At 43.9% G+C, this 14,691-nt stretch overlaps 1 protein-coding gene across 1 annotated transcript in view; it reads left to right on the top strand.

Moving 5' to 3' along the window:
* Window positions 1-14,691, top strand: part of PRKCE (protein kinase C epsilon) — a 323,740-nt gene that overhangs the window by 235,058 nt on the left and 73,991 nt on the right. The window contains exons 8-10 of the mRNA XM_028724832.2: window positions 139-235; window positions 2,154-2,365; window positions 5,659-5,832. Coding sequence (XP_028580665.1) covers window positions 139-235; window positions 2,154-2,365; window positions 5,659-5,832 — 483 coding nt within the window. The remainder of the gene's footprint in view (window positions 1-138; window positions 236-2,153; window positions 2,366-5,658; window positions 5,833-14,691) is intronic.

Here is a 14,691-nt window from a genome sequence, read left to right as displayed (position 1 = left end):
TGGCAATTCAAGGAGGATTTTCAGTCGCCTTCCTCTTTGTGTGCAGAAGCTTTGCTATTTGGAGCTGCGTCTCATAAATGTCATGTCAGAAGAACACCTTGTGATGGTTAAGCATCTCATTTCTCTGTCTATTCTTAGCTTGTCCCAGGTGCAGAATCTCAACCACCGGTTCCTGGATCCTCACCAGGAGACGATGACAGATCAAAGTCGGCACCGACTTCTCCATGTGATCAAGGTTTGCCCCCTTTTATTTTATATTTATAGAATCATAGAATCATAGAGTTGGAATAGACCACAAGGGCCATCAAGTCCAACCCCCTGCCAAGCAGGAAACACCATCAGAGCACTCCTGACATATGGTTGTCAAGCCTCTGCTTAAAGACCTCCAAAGAAGGAGACTCCACCACACTCCTTGGCAGCAAATTCCACTGTCGAACAGCTCTTACTGTCAGGAAGTTCTTCCTAAGGTTTAGGTGGAATCTTCTTTCTTGTAGTTTGGATCCATTGCTCCGTGTCCGCTTCTCTGGAGCAGCAAAAAACAACCTTTCTCCCTCCTCTATATGACATCCTTTTATATATTTGAACATGGCTATCATATCACCCCTTAACCTCCTCTTCTCCAGGCTAAACATGCCCAGCTCCCTTAGCCGTTCCTCATAAGGCATCGTTTCCAGGCCTTTGACCATTTTGGTTGCCCACCTCTGGACACGTTCCAGTTTGTCAGTGTCCTTCTTGAACTGTGGTGCCCAGAACTGGACACAGTACTCCAGGTGAGGTCTGACCAGAGCAGAATACAGTGGCACTATCACTTCCCTTGATCTAGATGCTATACTCCTATTGATGCAACCCAGAATTGCATTGGCTTTTTATGAATATTTTAAATTATTTTGGAGGTCTCGCTGAGCTGCAGCCTTGTAAACAATGTGGCCCCAACATCTCAGATTTAAGGAAGAATAGATTATGAAAGAACTGGTGTCATAACATGGCCATGTCACTCAAATGGGATTGCCATGTACCTTGCACTGTCTTTCCTGCTCAGTAGAACAGAAGGACATACTAGCTTTGAAGATTCAGAAGAAGCTGCTGAAGGCTTTTTGGGGACCATCTAGTGAGACACTGTCTTCTGCAGAGGTAGCAAAAATGGTGCCCTCCAGATGTTGGTGGACTCCAACTCCCATCAGCCTCAGCCAGCATAGTCACTGGGCAGAGATGATGGGAGTTGTAGTACAAAAAAAGACACCTGTAGAAGACACCATATTGGCTGTTCCTGTGACTTGCAGCAGCTTTCCAATGTCTCTGGGGCCTTTCCCAGCAGTGGAACATTAACTGGAGATGTTGAGGATGGATCCTGGAGCTTTCCATATGCAAAGTACAATCTTTCTGTCTATCTGGGAGGGGCTGCAGTTTAGTGGTAGAGCATTTTATCTGCATGCAGAAGGTCCCAGGTTCAGTCCCTGGAATCCCTGCATAGGGCTGTCTGAAATCCTACAGAGCCACCACTGGTAGTGTAAATACTTACTTAGATGGACCAATGGTCTTTTTAATGTAGAGCATCTTCCTGTGTTCCTATCTGTTTGCTTGTTTATCTATCTATCCACACACACACACACATGTATGTATGTATACATACATACATAATAATATTGACATCTGATGCCCTTTTAAAATGAGTGTGGAAGGGGAGATTATTGGGTTGTTGTCGTTTTGTTTTTATTATGTATTTTCTAGATTCAGGTAAGTAGCCATGTTGGTCTGACGCAGATGAAATAAATAAATAAAAAGTTTAAAAACTGTCCAGTAGTGCCTTAGAGACCAACTAAGTTTGTTCTGGGTATAAGCTTTCGTGTGCATGCACACTTCAGATACACACGAAAGCTTATACCCAGAACAAAATTAGTTGGTCTCTAAGGTGCTAATGGACAATTTTTAAATATTTTTTATATAATTCATATGTATTTTCTTTTTTATATATATTGTGGTTTTATGCTGTGTACTGCCCTGAGATCTACTGGTATAGGGCAGTGTAATTTTTTTAATGCATGCGTCATCCTGATGCAACCAGGATCTTGGTATTGCTGAAGCTTAGCTCTCCCATATCCATGTGCGTGTGTATTAAAATATCTGTCCACTGCTGTCATTTTAAACTTTCACAGAAATCAAAGAGCTTGAAAATAACATTAGGAAAGCATTGTCATTTGACAACCGAGGAGAAGAGCACAGGGGAGGAGCAGCGACCTCGACTGACGGCCAGCTTAACACTCCTGGGGAGAACGGCGAAAACGGAGAGGTCAAAACACAGACGAAGCGCATGGGCCTCGAAGAGTTTAACTTCATTAAAGTGTTAGGGAAAGGCAGCTTTGGGAAGGTGAGCAGTCCTTGATTGCTGCTTGTTTCCACTGTGCACATTAAATACAACAACATGCAGTACTGGTAGGAAGAAACAAGGCTGAGGCATGGTTGAAGCTTGTGGCATATCTGTGTTTGCATTCATGCACACCCTCCTCCGGTGGTCATAGGGATTACCAAATCTATGCCAGTAGGGCTTCAGCTAATTTAAAAGCCATGCATCAATTCAATCATGCATTGGGGCTTGGAGGTTTATGGGTAAACCTGTTTCATGGCCTGATTTGAAAAAGGGCCAGTCTGGATCACCCGTAAATTCCCAGATCACCCAGATTATGGCTGTGTAAGGGATCTGAATTCTTAGTATAATAATAATTATTATATAGATATATAAATAAATAATTTATTATTGGTACCCCGCCCATCTGGCTGGGTTTCCCCAGCCACTCTGGGCGGCTCCCAACAGAATTAAAAGCACAATAAACCATCAAACATTAACAACTTCCCTAAACTCTGGCCACTACAGCTCACTGTCTCTCGCTACCTCAGTTACCTGGCACAGAATCTCTTGCACAGTACAGTGGTACCTCAGGTTACAAACACCTCGGGTTATAAACACTTTGGGTTACGAACTCCGCTAACCCAGAAGTAGTACCTCGGGTTAAGAACTTTGCCCCAGGATGAGAACAGAAATCGTGCTGTGGCAGCAGGAGGCCCGATTAGCTAAAGTGGTACTTCAGGCTAAGAACGCTTTCAGGTTAAGAAGAGACCTCCGGAACGAATTAAGTTCATAACCAGAGGTACCACTTTACCTTTTTGGTCCATGCATAACTTGATTGCACCAGCAGTCCTGTCAAGCCACGTCTCAGGCTGCTAATTCTGAGCTGCTTGATGCTGTGGATTCTCAAGTATATCAGAACAATGCGGGGGAACAGCTGTGTAGTCCAGAGGTAGCTATCCGGATATTCTTCAGCTACCATGCCTATCAATCTTGGTCAGCATGGCTAATGGCCAGTGATTGTGGGAGTTGTAGTCCAAGAACATCAGTAGATAACACAGGGGATTTAGATGCAGAAGGCCAAGGTTTAAATCTCTGCTTAGCTGGGTTCCGCTGCACATGTGATAGTTTCTTGGGCTGCTTTACTTCCATTGGTGGTTCTTGGAATAATTTAGAAAAGAACTGGTACCACCCATGCCCTGAAAAATGGCATAGAAATTATTGCCAGCGATGTATTTTCTCTGTGATGCTGAACAAGTATCTCCTTTTTAAGTTGGCTAGTTTTTTTATGAAAAAAAAAGTCAGTGCTGAATTGTTTGTTAAGTTGAAAGTGTGGCTGCCAATTGAAATGCTAAGCTGCAGTTGGTGTCTTCTGTTGAGGCACTTGACTGAAAAAGCACTCCATAGGGAGGCTGACATTTATTCTCCCTGAAGGTGATTCCTGCTCTGCATGCCCTGATTTTGCAAGTCAGATAATTTGCTTTTTCAACTTGCCAGCCATGCAGACTCAACAAGGCATGTAAATGTTAGGCTGTGTTTGCTCGGACTCCTGCTGTTCCGCCTTAAGGAGGAGTTGCAGAGGTGACTTTAAAGTGACAGCATCAAATCCCATTCGGCTCTAGATGCGGCCCCTTGCTCAGCAGCGCTAGGTGGAAACAGTCTGAAATTCGAAGTGACAACAGAGCCAGGATGCGTGCAATTCTAAAGCCCGAGCGAGGCACACTAAAAAAAATTCACTGGGGCAAAAACTACAAGAAACAAGTGCATTGAGAATCTGGATTTCATTTATGCCTGAAAAAACAGATCCACGTTTTGCATTGCTGATTCTTGCTGCAAACATGTAGATCAGGCTTGGGGAACCTTTTCAAGCCCAAAGGCTGCATTCTCTTTTAGCAAGCCACCATATCCTACACGCCAGTGGTGGGCAGGACTCAAAGCTAATTTGGGCAAGGCAAGCAAAGGTGGATTTTAGCTTTGTTTCTACACACATCCCTCGCTATCATCAGTTCATGAAAGCAAGGCTCATTGCTTAAATAAGTAAGTAAGTAAGTAAGTAAGTAAGTAAGTAAGTAAGTAAGTAAGTAAATTTTTATTTATTTATACCCTGCCCTCCCTGGCCAAGACCGGGCTCAGGGCAGCTAACATCAAATGTCAAATACATTAAAACACAATCAAACAATTGATTAAAATACAGCTTGAAAATTAGAATCAGGATGAAATTAAATGACTGCATTCCAACCAGGCAAAAACAACTCTAGGATGGTTCAAAGCTGGGATAGTGAGAGGTATGGCTTGAGGAGAAGGCTGTTGCCTGGGGAGTTTCCTGAGGGCCAGATAGAGAGGCCTGGGTAGTATTTCAGGCTGGAACTGTGGCCTAGTGTGTATCTCTTCTCCATGAGGCCTAGTCTGCCTAGCCTCCTGAGGAACCATAGTTCTTGTGGTGCTGGAGACTGGCTTTTTGGAGGCTCTGGGTCACACACACACACACACACACACACACACACACACACACACCTTACAATTTCTGACCACGAAAGAGAGGAAAAATCCTTTTATAGGAAAATCTAAAAACTAGGAATACTGGAGTTCTCCACTTGCCCCCTTGACATTTTTATCTTATTCCCTGCCTTATTCTACTCCAGCAGGTCCCAGGGTGGGTGACAACCATCTACAATTCAGGATTAAAAGCAGTTAAGACAAATTGCAGCCACAGGAATAGGGTGGACCCTGAACAGACGCATTTCAGGGGTAAAGAAGGGTATCTTCAGCATTCTTCGAAAGCTGAACAGTGAAGAAGCCAAACGCACCTCTGTGGGGAGGAAATTCCAAAACTTAGCAGCAGCCGCAGAGATTGCCTTCTCCTGGGTTGCCACCCCCTGAACTTCTGAGGGTGGTGAAACTACCAGAATGGTTCCCTCTGCTGAGCTTAATGTTTGAGAAGGTCTGTAGGGAAGGAAGTGGTCTTTCAGATACTGTGGGAAAAGGCATTTTGCTTCAGGATTGTCTGCTGTGTGTGCCTCTCCATTCAGTGAGTTTTATTTAGTGGGCACTAAAGAGATCATTTTGTCAGCGGAAGCATCTTTCCTTGCCAAATGGAATGATTGCTCATCTCTTTTCCTCACACGATATTCTGGGAGTTCCCCCAACTCTCTAGAGCCGATTTGTGGGGAGTGGGGATTCCCATTGCGCTAACGGGAATTGTTGTGCTGGCTTCCACTAGTGCAAAACTTCCATTTAATTTCTCTTTTTAGCTACTTTAGTATGTGAACTACTTGCTCTTTGCCGTGTGTAAAAGTGCAGTTGCCTCTTTGTTGCAGGTCATGCTAGCCGAGCTAAAAGGCAAAGATGAAGTATACGCCGTGAAAGTCTTAAAGAAAGATGTCATCCTACAAGATGATGACGTTGACTGTACAATGACAGAAAAGCGGATTCTGGCGTTAGCACGGAAGCATCCTTACTTAACACAGCTCTACTGCTGCTTCCAGACCAAGGTAGGTTCTATAAATCTATCACCAGACTTGAGGAACCAAATCTTTGCAGAATCTGGCCTGTGTGTCAGTACATGAAAAGTGCAGCTGAAATACATAGCACTGTAAGCCAGAACCCCTTCTTGGCTTCAACAGAATGAATTTGTACCTAGCAAAGTGATTCTGTGAACAGTTAGATAAAAGAAAGAATAGTACATGGGTAGGCAAACTAAGGCCCTTCTCAATCCAGCCTGCGGATGGACCAGGAATCAGTGAGTTTTTACATGAGCAGAATGTGTGCTTTTATTTAAAATGCATCTCTGGGTTATTTGTAGGGCATAGGAATTCATTCATTTCCCCCCCCAAAAATATAGTCCGGCCCCCCACAAGGTCTGAGGGACAGTGGACCGGCCCCCTGCTGAAAACGTTTGCTGACCCCTGGAATAGTATGTTTGCAGCTCACAGGGCAATACATTTAAAATGGGATGCTTTGTTCAGGGGAGAGAAAAAAATAGTTTAAACCGAACAGCATATGAAAACAAATAGAAGCAACTGGATCCTGTTTATGTCAGATGAAAGATGATTAAGAAGCGCTTTTATAGGGATGCGTGAGGAATTTGATCTCTGTGGATTTCTCTGCAAAATGACCTGATCTACGCCAATCAGAGTAATGGCCGCTTTGGAACAGCTATCCATTGGATTTCTCAGGTTGCAGTGCATTTCTTGGCAGTTTAAATATATCAAAATACATGTTTAAATATACATTTCTGAGAGAATCGAACAGATTTAAATATGTACTCTAATATGGCATATGAGAGGGATGTGAAACATAGGATGGAATTATGGCTAATAACGTTTGAAAGTGACGTGGAGTGGAAATATCCAGATCCTTCCTTCTCTAGAGCTGTGTGCTCTCAAATATTTAAATAATATTACATTTAAATGACAGGAAGGAAGATTTAAAATGTTGGGGGCAAGCCAGATATCTTTTGCTAAATCCAATTAAGGACAACAAAATAAGATTTACTGTATTTTTCCGTGTATGACACACACACCCACACCCTATTTTTTGGGACTCAAAATTAAGAAAATGCACTATGCGCTATCCATGTATATTTAGGAAAAAATATAGTCTTATACACGGAAAAATACAGTAATTGTGACTTGCTTGAAGCCCCAGTGATTTAATGGTGACTTAGTCATGACTACGTTTTATTGGATTATGATGATTTTTTTATTATTATTATTATTTTGCTGGGGTTGGGAAGAGAAATTCAACGTTTAAAATTTTGCAAGGGACAGTTGGGTATTTCCTTCACTTAAAGCAGTGATGTGAAATCTTGCAGATGCTTTGCTTGACTCCAACTCCCACCAGCCCCAGTAAGCATGGCCAATGGTCAGGGATGAAGGAAATTGTAACCTAGCTACCTTTGGAGATAGACCTTTGAAGGGGAGGCTAATTATTTGAGAATGCGGTCTTGGTGGAATGCATATTCTCTTGAAATACCTTACAGTAGGATGCTTGGGGGATTGGATAATCTGTGTTTTGAGGCAAAATACATTTTACAGAAGTACAGTGGTACCTCGTGTTACAAATGCAGTGGTGCCCCGCAAGACGAATGCCTCGCAAGACGAAAAACTCGCTAGACGAAAGGGTTTTCCGTTTTTTGAGTCGTTCCGCAAGACGAATTTCCCTATGGGCTTGCTTCGCAAGACGAAATGTCTTGCGAGTTTGTTTCCTTTTTCTTAAAGCTGCTAAGCCGTTAATAGCCGCTAAGCCGCTAATAGCCGTGCTTCGCAAGACGAAAAAAACGCAAGACGAAGAGACTCGCGGAACGGATTAATTTCGTCTTGCGTGGCACCACTGTGCTTCAGGTTACAGACTCCGCTAACCCAGAAATAGTACCTCAGGTTAAGAACTTTGCTTCAGGATGAGAACAGAAATTGTGCAGCAGCAACAGGAGGCCCCATTAGCTAAAGTGGTACCTCAGGTTAAGAACAGTTTCAGGTTAAGAACGGACCTCCAGAACGAATTAAGTTCTTAACCCGAGGTACCACTGTATCTTCATAGCATTTTTCATTGTGAATACTTGTGCAGACTTAGGTTAAGAAAATCACAGATTGATGTGCAAATGGGATAGAACAGATTTATGAATGAGCAAATGTGGAAGTACAGGGGGTTAGAAAATTGTAGCATCACAGAATTGTAGAGTTGAAATGGACCCCGAGGCCCATCTTGTGCAACCCTCTGCAAGGCAGGGATCTCAACTGAAGCATCCATGATAGATGGCCATCCAACCTCTAAAGAAGGAGAGTCCGCCACTTTCTGATGGAATCCGTTCCACTGTCGAACAGCTCTTACCACCAGAAAATTCATCTGTATTTTTAGTTGGAATCTCCTTTCTTATAGCTTGAATTCAGTGGATGAACTGATTCCTTCCTTCCAAACATTCTGGTCATTGGTGCCAAGATGTTGTCTTTTGTAGAATGCGGCACTCTCTTTTCTGTATGTGAACATTTAAATGGGATTTGTTTCCTTTATTTTACAGTATGCTGAGCATGCTTTAAAAACCAAAACAAAAAACTATAATGCTGCTTTGCCAAATAGATGATTTTTTTTTAAAGTCAACGATTTTAAAGTCCACCAACCAATTCTCTTGTGCAACCTCCATTGTAATGAGCAGCGTTGGTTTTTTAAAAGGACTTTTAAAATATATGTCCTGTGTTGCCTTTAAAGTGCCAGAAGGTGGCACTGAAGATACAGAAAGAAAGGGGAAAACCAACTCCCCCCCAAACCCCCCCCCCCAATTACTTTGGTTCTGTCTCTCTAAAGGAAATGAGGTGGTTACATAACTTCATACATGCAGTAGGAGCTGCATTGTAATCGATTTTGAATTCTCTTTTAAACTATTCAAAAAGACAAACACAGGCAGATCTTGCTGCTTTTACATAGCACACATTTGCTTATTTATTTGAACCCATTTATGAGTCTCTTCCCATAAAATACCTCAAAGCAATTTCACAGTAAAAGCATCAACAATGAAAAAAGAACTCCATATGTAAAAATAACCTAAAACAATTTCACATGTGATAACAATTCCAATTCCAATACCAATACAGATTAGATGTCTCTCAGTGGCAAAGTGCATATTTGCATGTATTATGTATGCCTTGACATAAGTTATAGCAGCTCTTAGCTTGTTTACAAGATTTCTCACCCCACACCCTTCACTACAAGGTCCCAGGGCAGAAGTGTTTGGATATCCCGCCTTTCATTCCCCTTAAGGAGTCTCAAAGCGGCTAATAATCTCCTTTCCCTTCCTCCCCCACAACAAACACTCTGTGAGGTGAATGAGGCTGAGAGACTTCAGAGAAGTGTGACTAGCCCAAGGTCACCCAGCAGCTGCATGTGGAGGAGCGGGGAAGCGAACCCGGTTCACCAGATTACGAGTCCACTGCTCTTAACCACTACACCAGGGCAGGTTACAATAACATCATGCACCATCTTTAAAAAAAACAAACAGGAGAAAACCAGAACACTTGTAAAACAAGTAAAACCAAATTCAACAGTTAAAGTCAATGTCACAGTTGCAGACTTAAGAAAGAGAAGTTTCTTGTAACTACCAACATCAGCTCTCATGCTGCCAGCTGCAGGAAATATTCCTTGAGATGGAAAACATGCCATCGATAACCTTGATACCTTCACCAAATCAGCTCCTGTAAAATGAGTTCTTTCTGCGTCCTGTTAGCATTGAAAACCAGCCAATGCAATTCTTTTTCTTTCTTTTCCAATGTAGGCTTCCCATTTAGGATTTCTGGTATGAAATCCGCCTTCTGGATTGCAGGCAAAAGAATGTCACAGAAGCATGCAAATAACCCAGTGCTTGGTTAAGTTTAGTGAAGTTGCATTTCTAAGCTGTGAGGGTGAAGGGGTACCCTAATCAGAGCATTTAAACCTTCACTTAATCCACGGCTTTGTTTCATCTGTCCTCGCAATGGTGAGATCCCCCACGTAGAATTAACAACCATAACTTCATATTTTTATAGAGCTTTATCGGGGTTTATAGGACTTTACGTGCATACTCTCAGACATCTTTACTGCAGGCATTATTGTGCAGTATTAGCCCTCTTTCTGCAGATTGGGACTTGAGACTCACTTTGAGATACTTTGGCTTGGACAGCCAATGAAATAATTGCTGAGTAGCTTCGTTGGTTAGAGCGTGGTGCTGATAACACCAAGGTTGCAGGTTCGATCCCCATGTGGGGTAGCTGCGTCTTCCTACATTGCAGGGGCTTGGATAATCCTCAAGGTACCTTCCAGCTCTACATTTCTACGAGTCTAAGGATGCACATTTTGTGCTCATCTCCTTGCCATCGTGCTTCCAGGGAGAGATACGCACTTTTTGTTTAAAGCTCATATGAAGAAAAAATTGCTATCCATTATAGGCGCTTTCCTGAAAACCAGCTGAACCTGTTTGAATAGAGGCAACAGTGGGACTAGAGGAACAAGTGTGTGTTGACCTCCCTTGAGTCACTTTCAGCAGTCCTAAAATCTTATTGTCTGTCAGGTAGGAAGCAGCATCCCTGACCATTGGCCATGCACTCTGGGGACTTAAGGAAGCTGGAGTCCAACAATGTCTGGAGGCCCATGGGTTGTCCATCCCTAAAAAAGTAAAGGGACCCCTTTACTTTAGGTCCAGTCGTGACCGACTCTGGGGTTGCGGCGCTCATCTCGCTTTATTGGCCGAGGGAGCCGGCGTACAGCTTCCGGATCATGTGGCCGGCATGACTAAGCCGCTTCTGGCAAACCAGAGCAGCGCACGGAAACGCCGTTTACCTTCCTGCCAGAGCGGTACCTATTCATCTATTTGCACTTTGACGTCCTTTCGAATTGCTAGGTGGGCAGGAGCAGGGACCGAGCGATGGGAGCTCACCTTGTCATGGGGATTCAAACCACCAACCTTCTGATCGGCAAGTCCTAGCCTCTGTGGTTTAACCCACAGCGCCGTCCATCCCTAGAACGATGCAATATTGGATGCTCTGAGGCATTCTGGGAAATGTTAAACGGCAACTTATAGCTCCCTGCTGACTTGCTGGGCGCCTAAGGCAGATCCAGTGCTTGTGGACTAAGCCAGGATGCTGGGGGCCCCATCATCTGGCCTGTGTGCTGATGCCCTAGTATGGCCACACCATGTAGGTACCATTTCATACTACAAACTTGGCAAGCTCTTTTTTTCTATATAAAAAAAAGAAAGACAAATATGTGTATCAGTCTCTTCCACAATCGCGATAAAAGAGTTATTTATTTTCCCTTGCTTTTATTGAGCAAAAGAAGAAGAAGAAATGTCTCTGGAGTTGTAATTTGCAGATCCCATTGACAAAATATGCCCTGGCAACTTTCCAGTAACTGATTTGGGGACAGCAGTCTAAATTTCTCTCATAATAGTGGCTTGAGGGGCAAAACGTGTCATTTGTGATTTAGAGTGCCAATTAACCTGACTGTGGCTGGTCAGTCTTATATTTGTCTGGGCCTAATCAATGGTTTGTAATTCATTTTAGCTGATCGTCTTCTGTATGGGTTGCTAAGCAGCTAAACCTGTTGTGCAGATTCTGCTGGATGAGTGTAATCTACTTAAGGTGCATTTACATTGTCCAATATTACTGCTGCGTGTCACGTTAGAAGTTTGCGAGGGTCATATTTCATATTCTGCACCCCAGTGGAGGCCATTTGTGATTGCCAGATGTTGGTATGAAAGCGTTTTTTGGTGTGGTTTTTTCGTGAGATATCTAATTAGACCCGCAAATACACTTTGATTTAAATATACCCACCAAACTTTTCCTAATTTACAAAATATGATAAAATACTGGATGATGCATGGCAATGAGGAGCCGTGCATCTTTCACTCAGTGCATACAATGCATGACATGCTGGTGCCACTATAATCCTTATAAAACTAGTAATTTCAACTAGCATTTCTTGTTGCTACTGGAAATTCACCCAAGGCTAATTCACAGAGGAAATTCAAGAGCACAACAGTATGTCTTGTGTTTGGTTTTGCTTGTTGTGTGCTGGAGATAAACATTGTGTTCTGAGTTTTGACTTACGTGTAAAAAATAATACAGTGGTACCTCGGGTTACATACGCTTCAGGTTACCTATGCTTCAGGTTACAGACTCCGCTAACCCAGAAATAGTGCTTCAGGTTAAGAACTTTGCTTCAGGATGAGAACAGAAATCGTGCTCCGGAGGCGCGACAGCAGCAGGAGGCCCCATTAGGTAAAGTGGTGCTTCAGGTTAAGAACAGTTTCAGGTTAAGAATGGACCTCCAGAACGAATTAAGTACTTAACCCGAGGTACCACTGTAATCCTCCCGTTCAAATTTTTCTAGTGATCAGGGGCGCTTTGATGTGTACTAAATTTCAGATTTCAGATTGCTATAGAAATATTCTCCTCTGTCGCACTTTTCTCTTTGTTAAGGCAAGTGCAGAGCCCAGGAGATCTAAGAGGGCAGCCCCTACTATTTCCTCCCTGGGTGTGTGGTGGTGGGAGGAGGAAAGCAGCAGCACCTCTTGTTCACCATAAGGCCACTCTAGAGGTGGCATGCGGGGGGGGGGGGAGTGGAGCCTGCCAAGCAGGTAGCAAATTCAGCCTCCAGGGAGCACATCACTGCCACCATGGCAGCAGCAATGCATTTCTGTGAGGTGGAATAATAAGAATATAATAATAATTTATTACTTATACCCCGCCCATCTGGCTGGGTTTCCCCAGCCACTCTGGGCAGCTTCCAACCGAATATTAAAAACAATACAGTGTCAGACATTAAAAACTTCCCTAAACAGGGCCACCTTCAGTTGTCTTTAAAAAGTAAAATAGTTGTTTATTGCCTTGACATCTGCTGGGAGGGCGTTCTGCAGGGCAGGCGCCACTACCGAGAAGGCCCTCTGCCTGGTTCCCTGTAACCTCACTTCTCGCAGCAAGGGAACCACCAGAAGGCCCTCGGCGCTGGACCTCAGTGTCCGGGCTGGATGATGGGGGTGGAGACGCTCCTTCAGGTATACAGGACTGAGGCCATTTAGGGCTTTAAAGGTCAGCACCAACACTTTGAATTGTGCTCGGAAATGTACTGGGAGCCAGTGAAGATCTTTCAGGACTGGTGTTATATGGTCCCGGCAGCCACTCCCAGTCACCAGTCTAGCTGCCGCATTCTAGATTAATTGCAGTTTCTGAGTCACCTTCAAAGGTAGCCCCACGTAGAGCGCATTGTAGTAAGTAATCTTCCGCCGCTGTGGATCCTGCCACTTGAGGCTGTAATCTCACCTTGCCTCATGGCTGCGCCGGCCCTGGATGTGGAACAGGCTGCCTCCCTGTATATTTTTAGGTAGCTTGTCAAAACAGGTTTGGGTTAGGGTTCATGGGCTTCTTTTTGCTGTCTGTGTTGGCCTAATTTCTGGAAGTATGGGTGTCATGGCTGGGAGCTCGATGAATTGGCTTTCTAAAAAATAAAAAAAGCCTGCCTGCCTGCCTGTAATAATTAAAGGAAGAAAGACATTGGACCACCACACTGTGAACTTTTATGAGTTTGTGCATTTCAGAAGCAAACAGAACAGCCCTGCAGATGAAGTTGTGGTAGCTCAGGAGTTTGGGAACTTTCCTAAGCAGTATGGCAAAGTTGAGTAAATGTTGAACGTTCCTATTGTCCTGCAGACAGAAGCCCCCGTTGTGTCCAGATTGCTGACCTGATTTTGAGAGAGTGAGAGGGAAACTTGCTGATATGCTGCACTGTCATTCCGAGCTGTCCTTGGGAAATTATTAAAGCCCTGTTAGCTCACTGAAGCTCCATTGTTCTCAGCAGCCCCTCAGCAGTGTTAACTGGATATACTCTCCCCGGAAAATACACAGCCATCATAGGCATCTGATCATTAAGGCAGAGTGGTGGAGAGCTCAAGATGTCAATGAGCAATCTGAGCTCATTCTCTGTTGGTACTTTTGAAGCTAGACTGATGTTGATGCAATACATAAAAGTAAGTCCTATGTCCAAGTGGGGCTGCTCTAAATGGTCGCTGATTTGGGAGGTCTGGCCTGACTCCCCAAGTAATTTTTATCCCTCCCCTTACTCTCGGCAGCAGCAGAAGTAAAAACAAAACCGGTTTAATGTAGGCACAGTGCTGGAGTGGGTGGAGCCTAGCCTCCTAACTAGAATGCAAAATAATTCCACCCTGCTCATCAGATCAATCATTGAATGAGTGAAGGGGATGATAACCGTGTTGTTGTTTTTAAAGAAAACAGATTTGATTGCACATACCACATCTAACATAGGGATGCGGGTGGTGCTGTGGCTTAAACCACAGAGCCTAGGACTTGCCGATCAGAAGATTGGCAGTTCGAATCCCCACAACGGGGTGAGCTCCCGTTGCTCAGTCCCTGCTCCTGCCTGTTGGTGTAAAGCAGAGTTCCGTGCCCAGCGGAAGGATGAGGAGTATGTACTACATACTCAGTATTGCTTTATTTACAGTTCAAAGCAGATATATTACAGAAAGACATCTTGCCTCTGCAAAAGCAGAGAATGCTGCATCCTCTCTCCTCGGCAGCTTGGAGAGAATCACACAGTGAAAAACAGGAAACCAGTGTACGTCACATCCAGCCTCCCTTTCCCGTGAGAAACTCCAACAGTACAGACTGTGGAATGTAAACACCTGTCTCGTGACAAGCCCTTTCGCTGCACAGTGAAGGAAAGCAGAAACCAACATCCTCCCCCTTTCTGTGAACATCACTGGGCAGCGTGTTCGTACAATATCAGTACAAACCCAACTTCTGCACATAGGTACAGTGTTGATCCCTTGATACAATCTTGGACAATACATCAGCAGGAATTTCATTACCTGG

Source organism: Podarcis muralis, chromosome 3 (genome assembly GCF_964188315.1).
Source record: "Podarcis muralis chromosome 3, rPodMur119.hap1.1, whole genome shotgun sequence".
NCBI lineage: Eukaryota > Metazoa > Chordata > Lepidosauria > Squamata > Lacertidae > Podarcis > Podarcis muralis.
The sequence above is the reverse complement of the archived record's forward strand: the minus strand, read 5'-3'. Positions and strand labels throughout refer to the sequence as shown.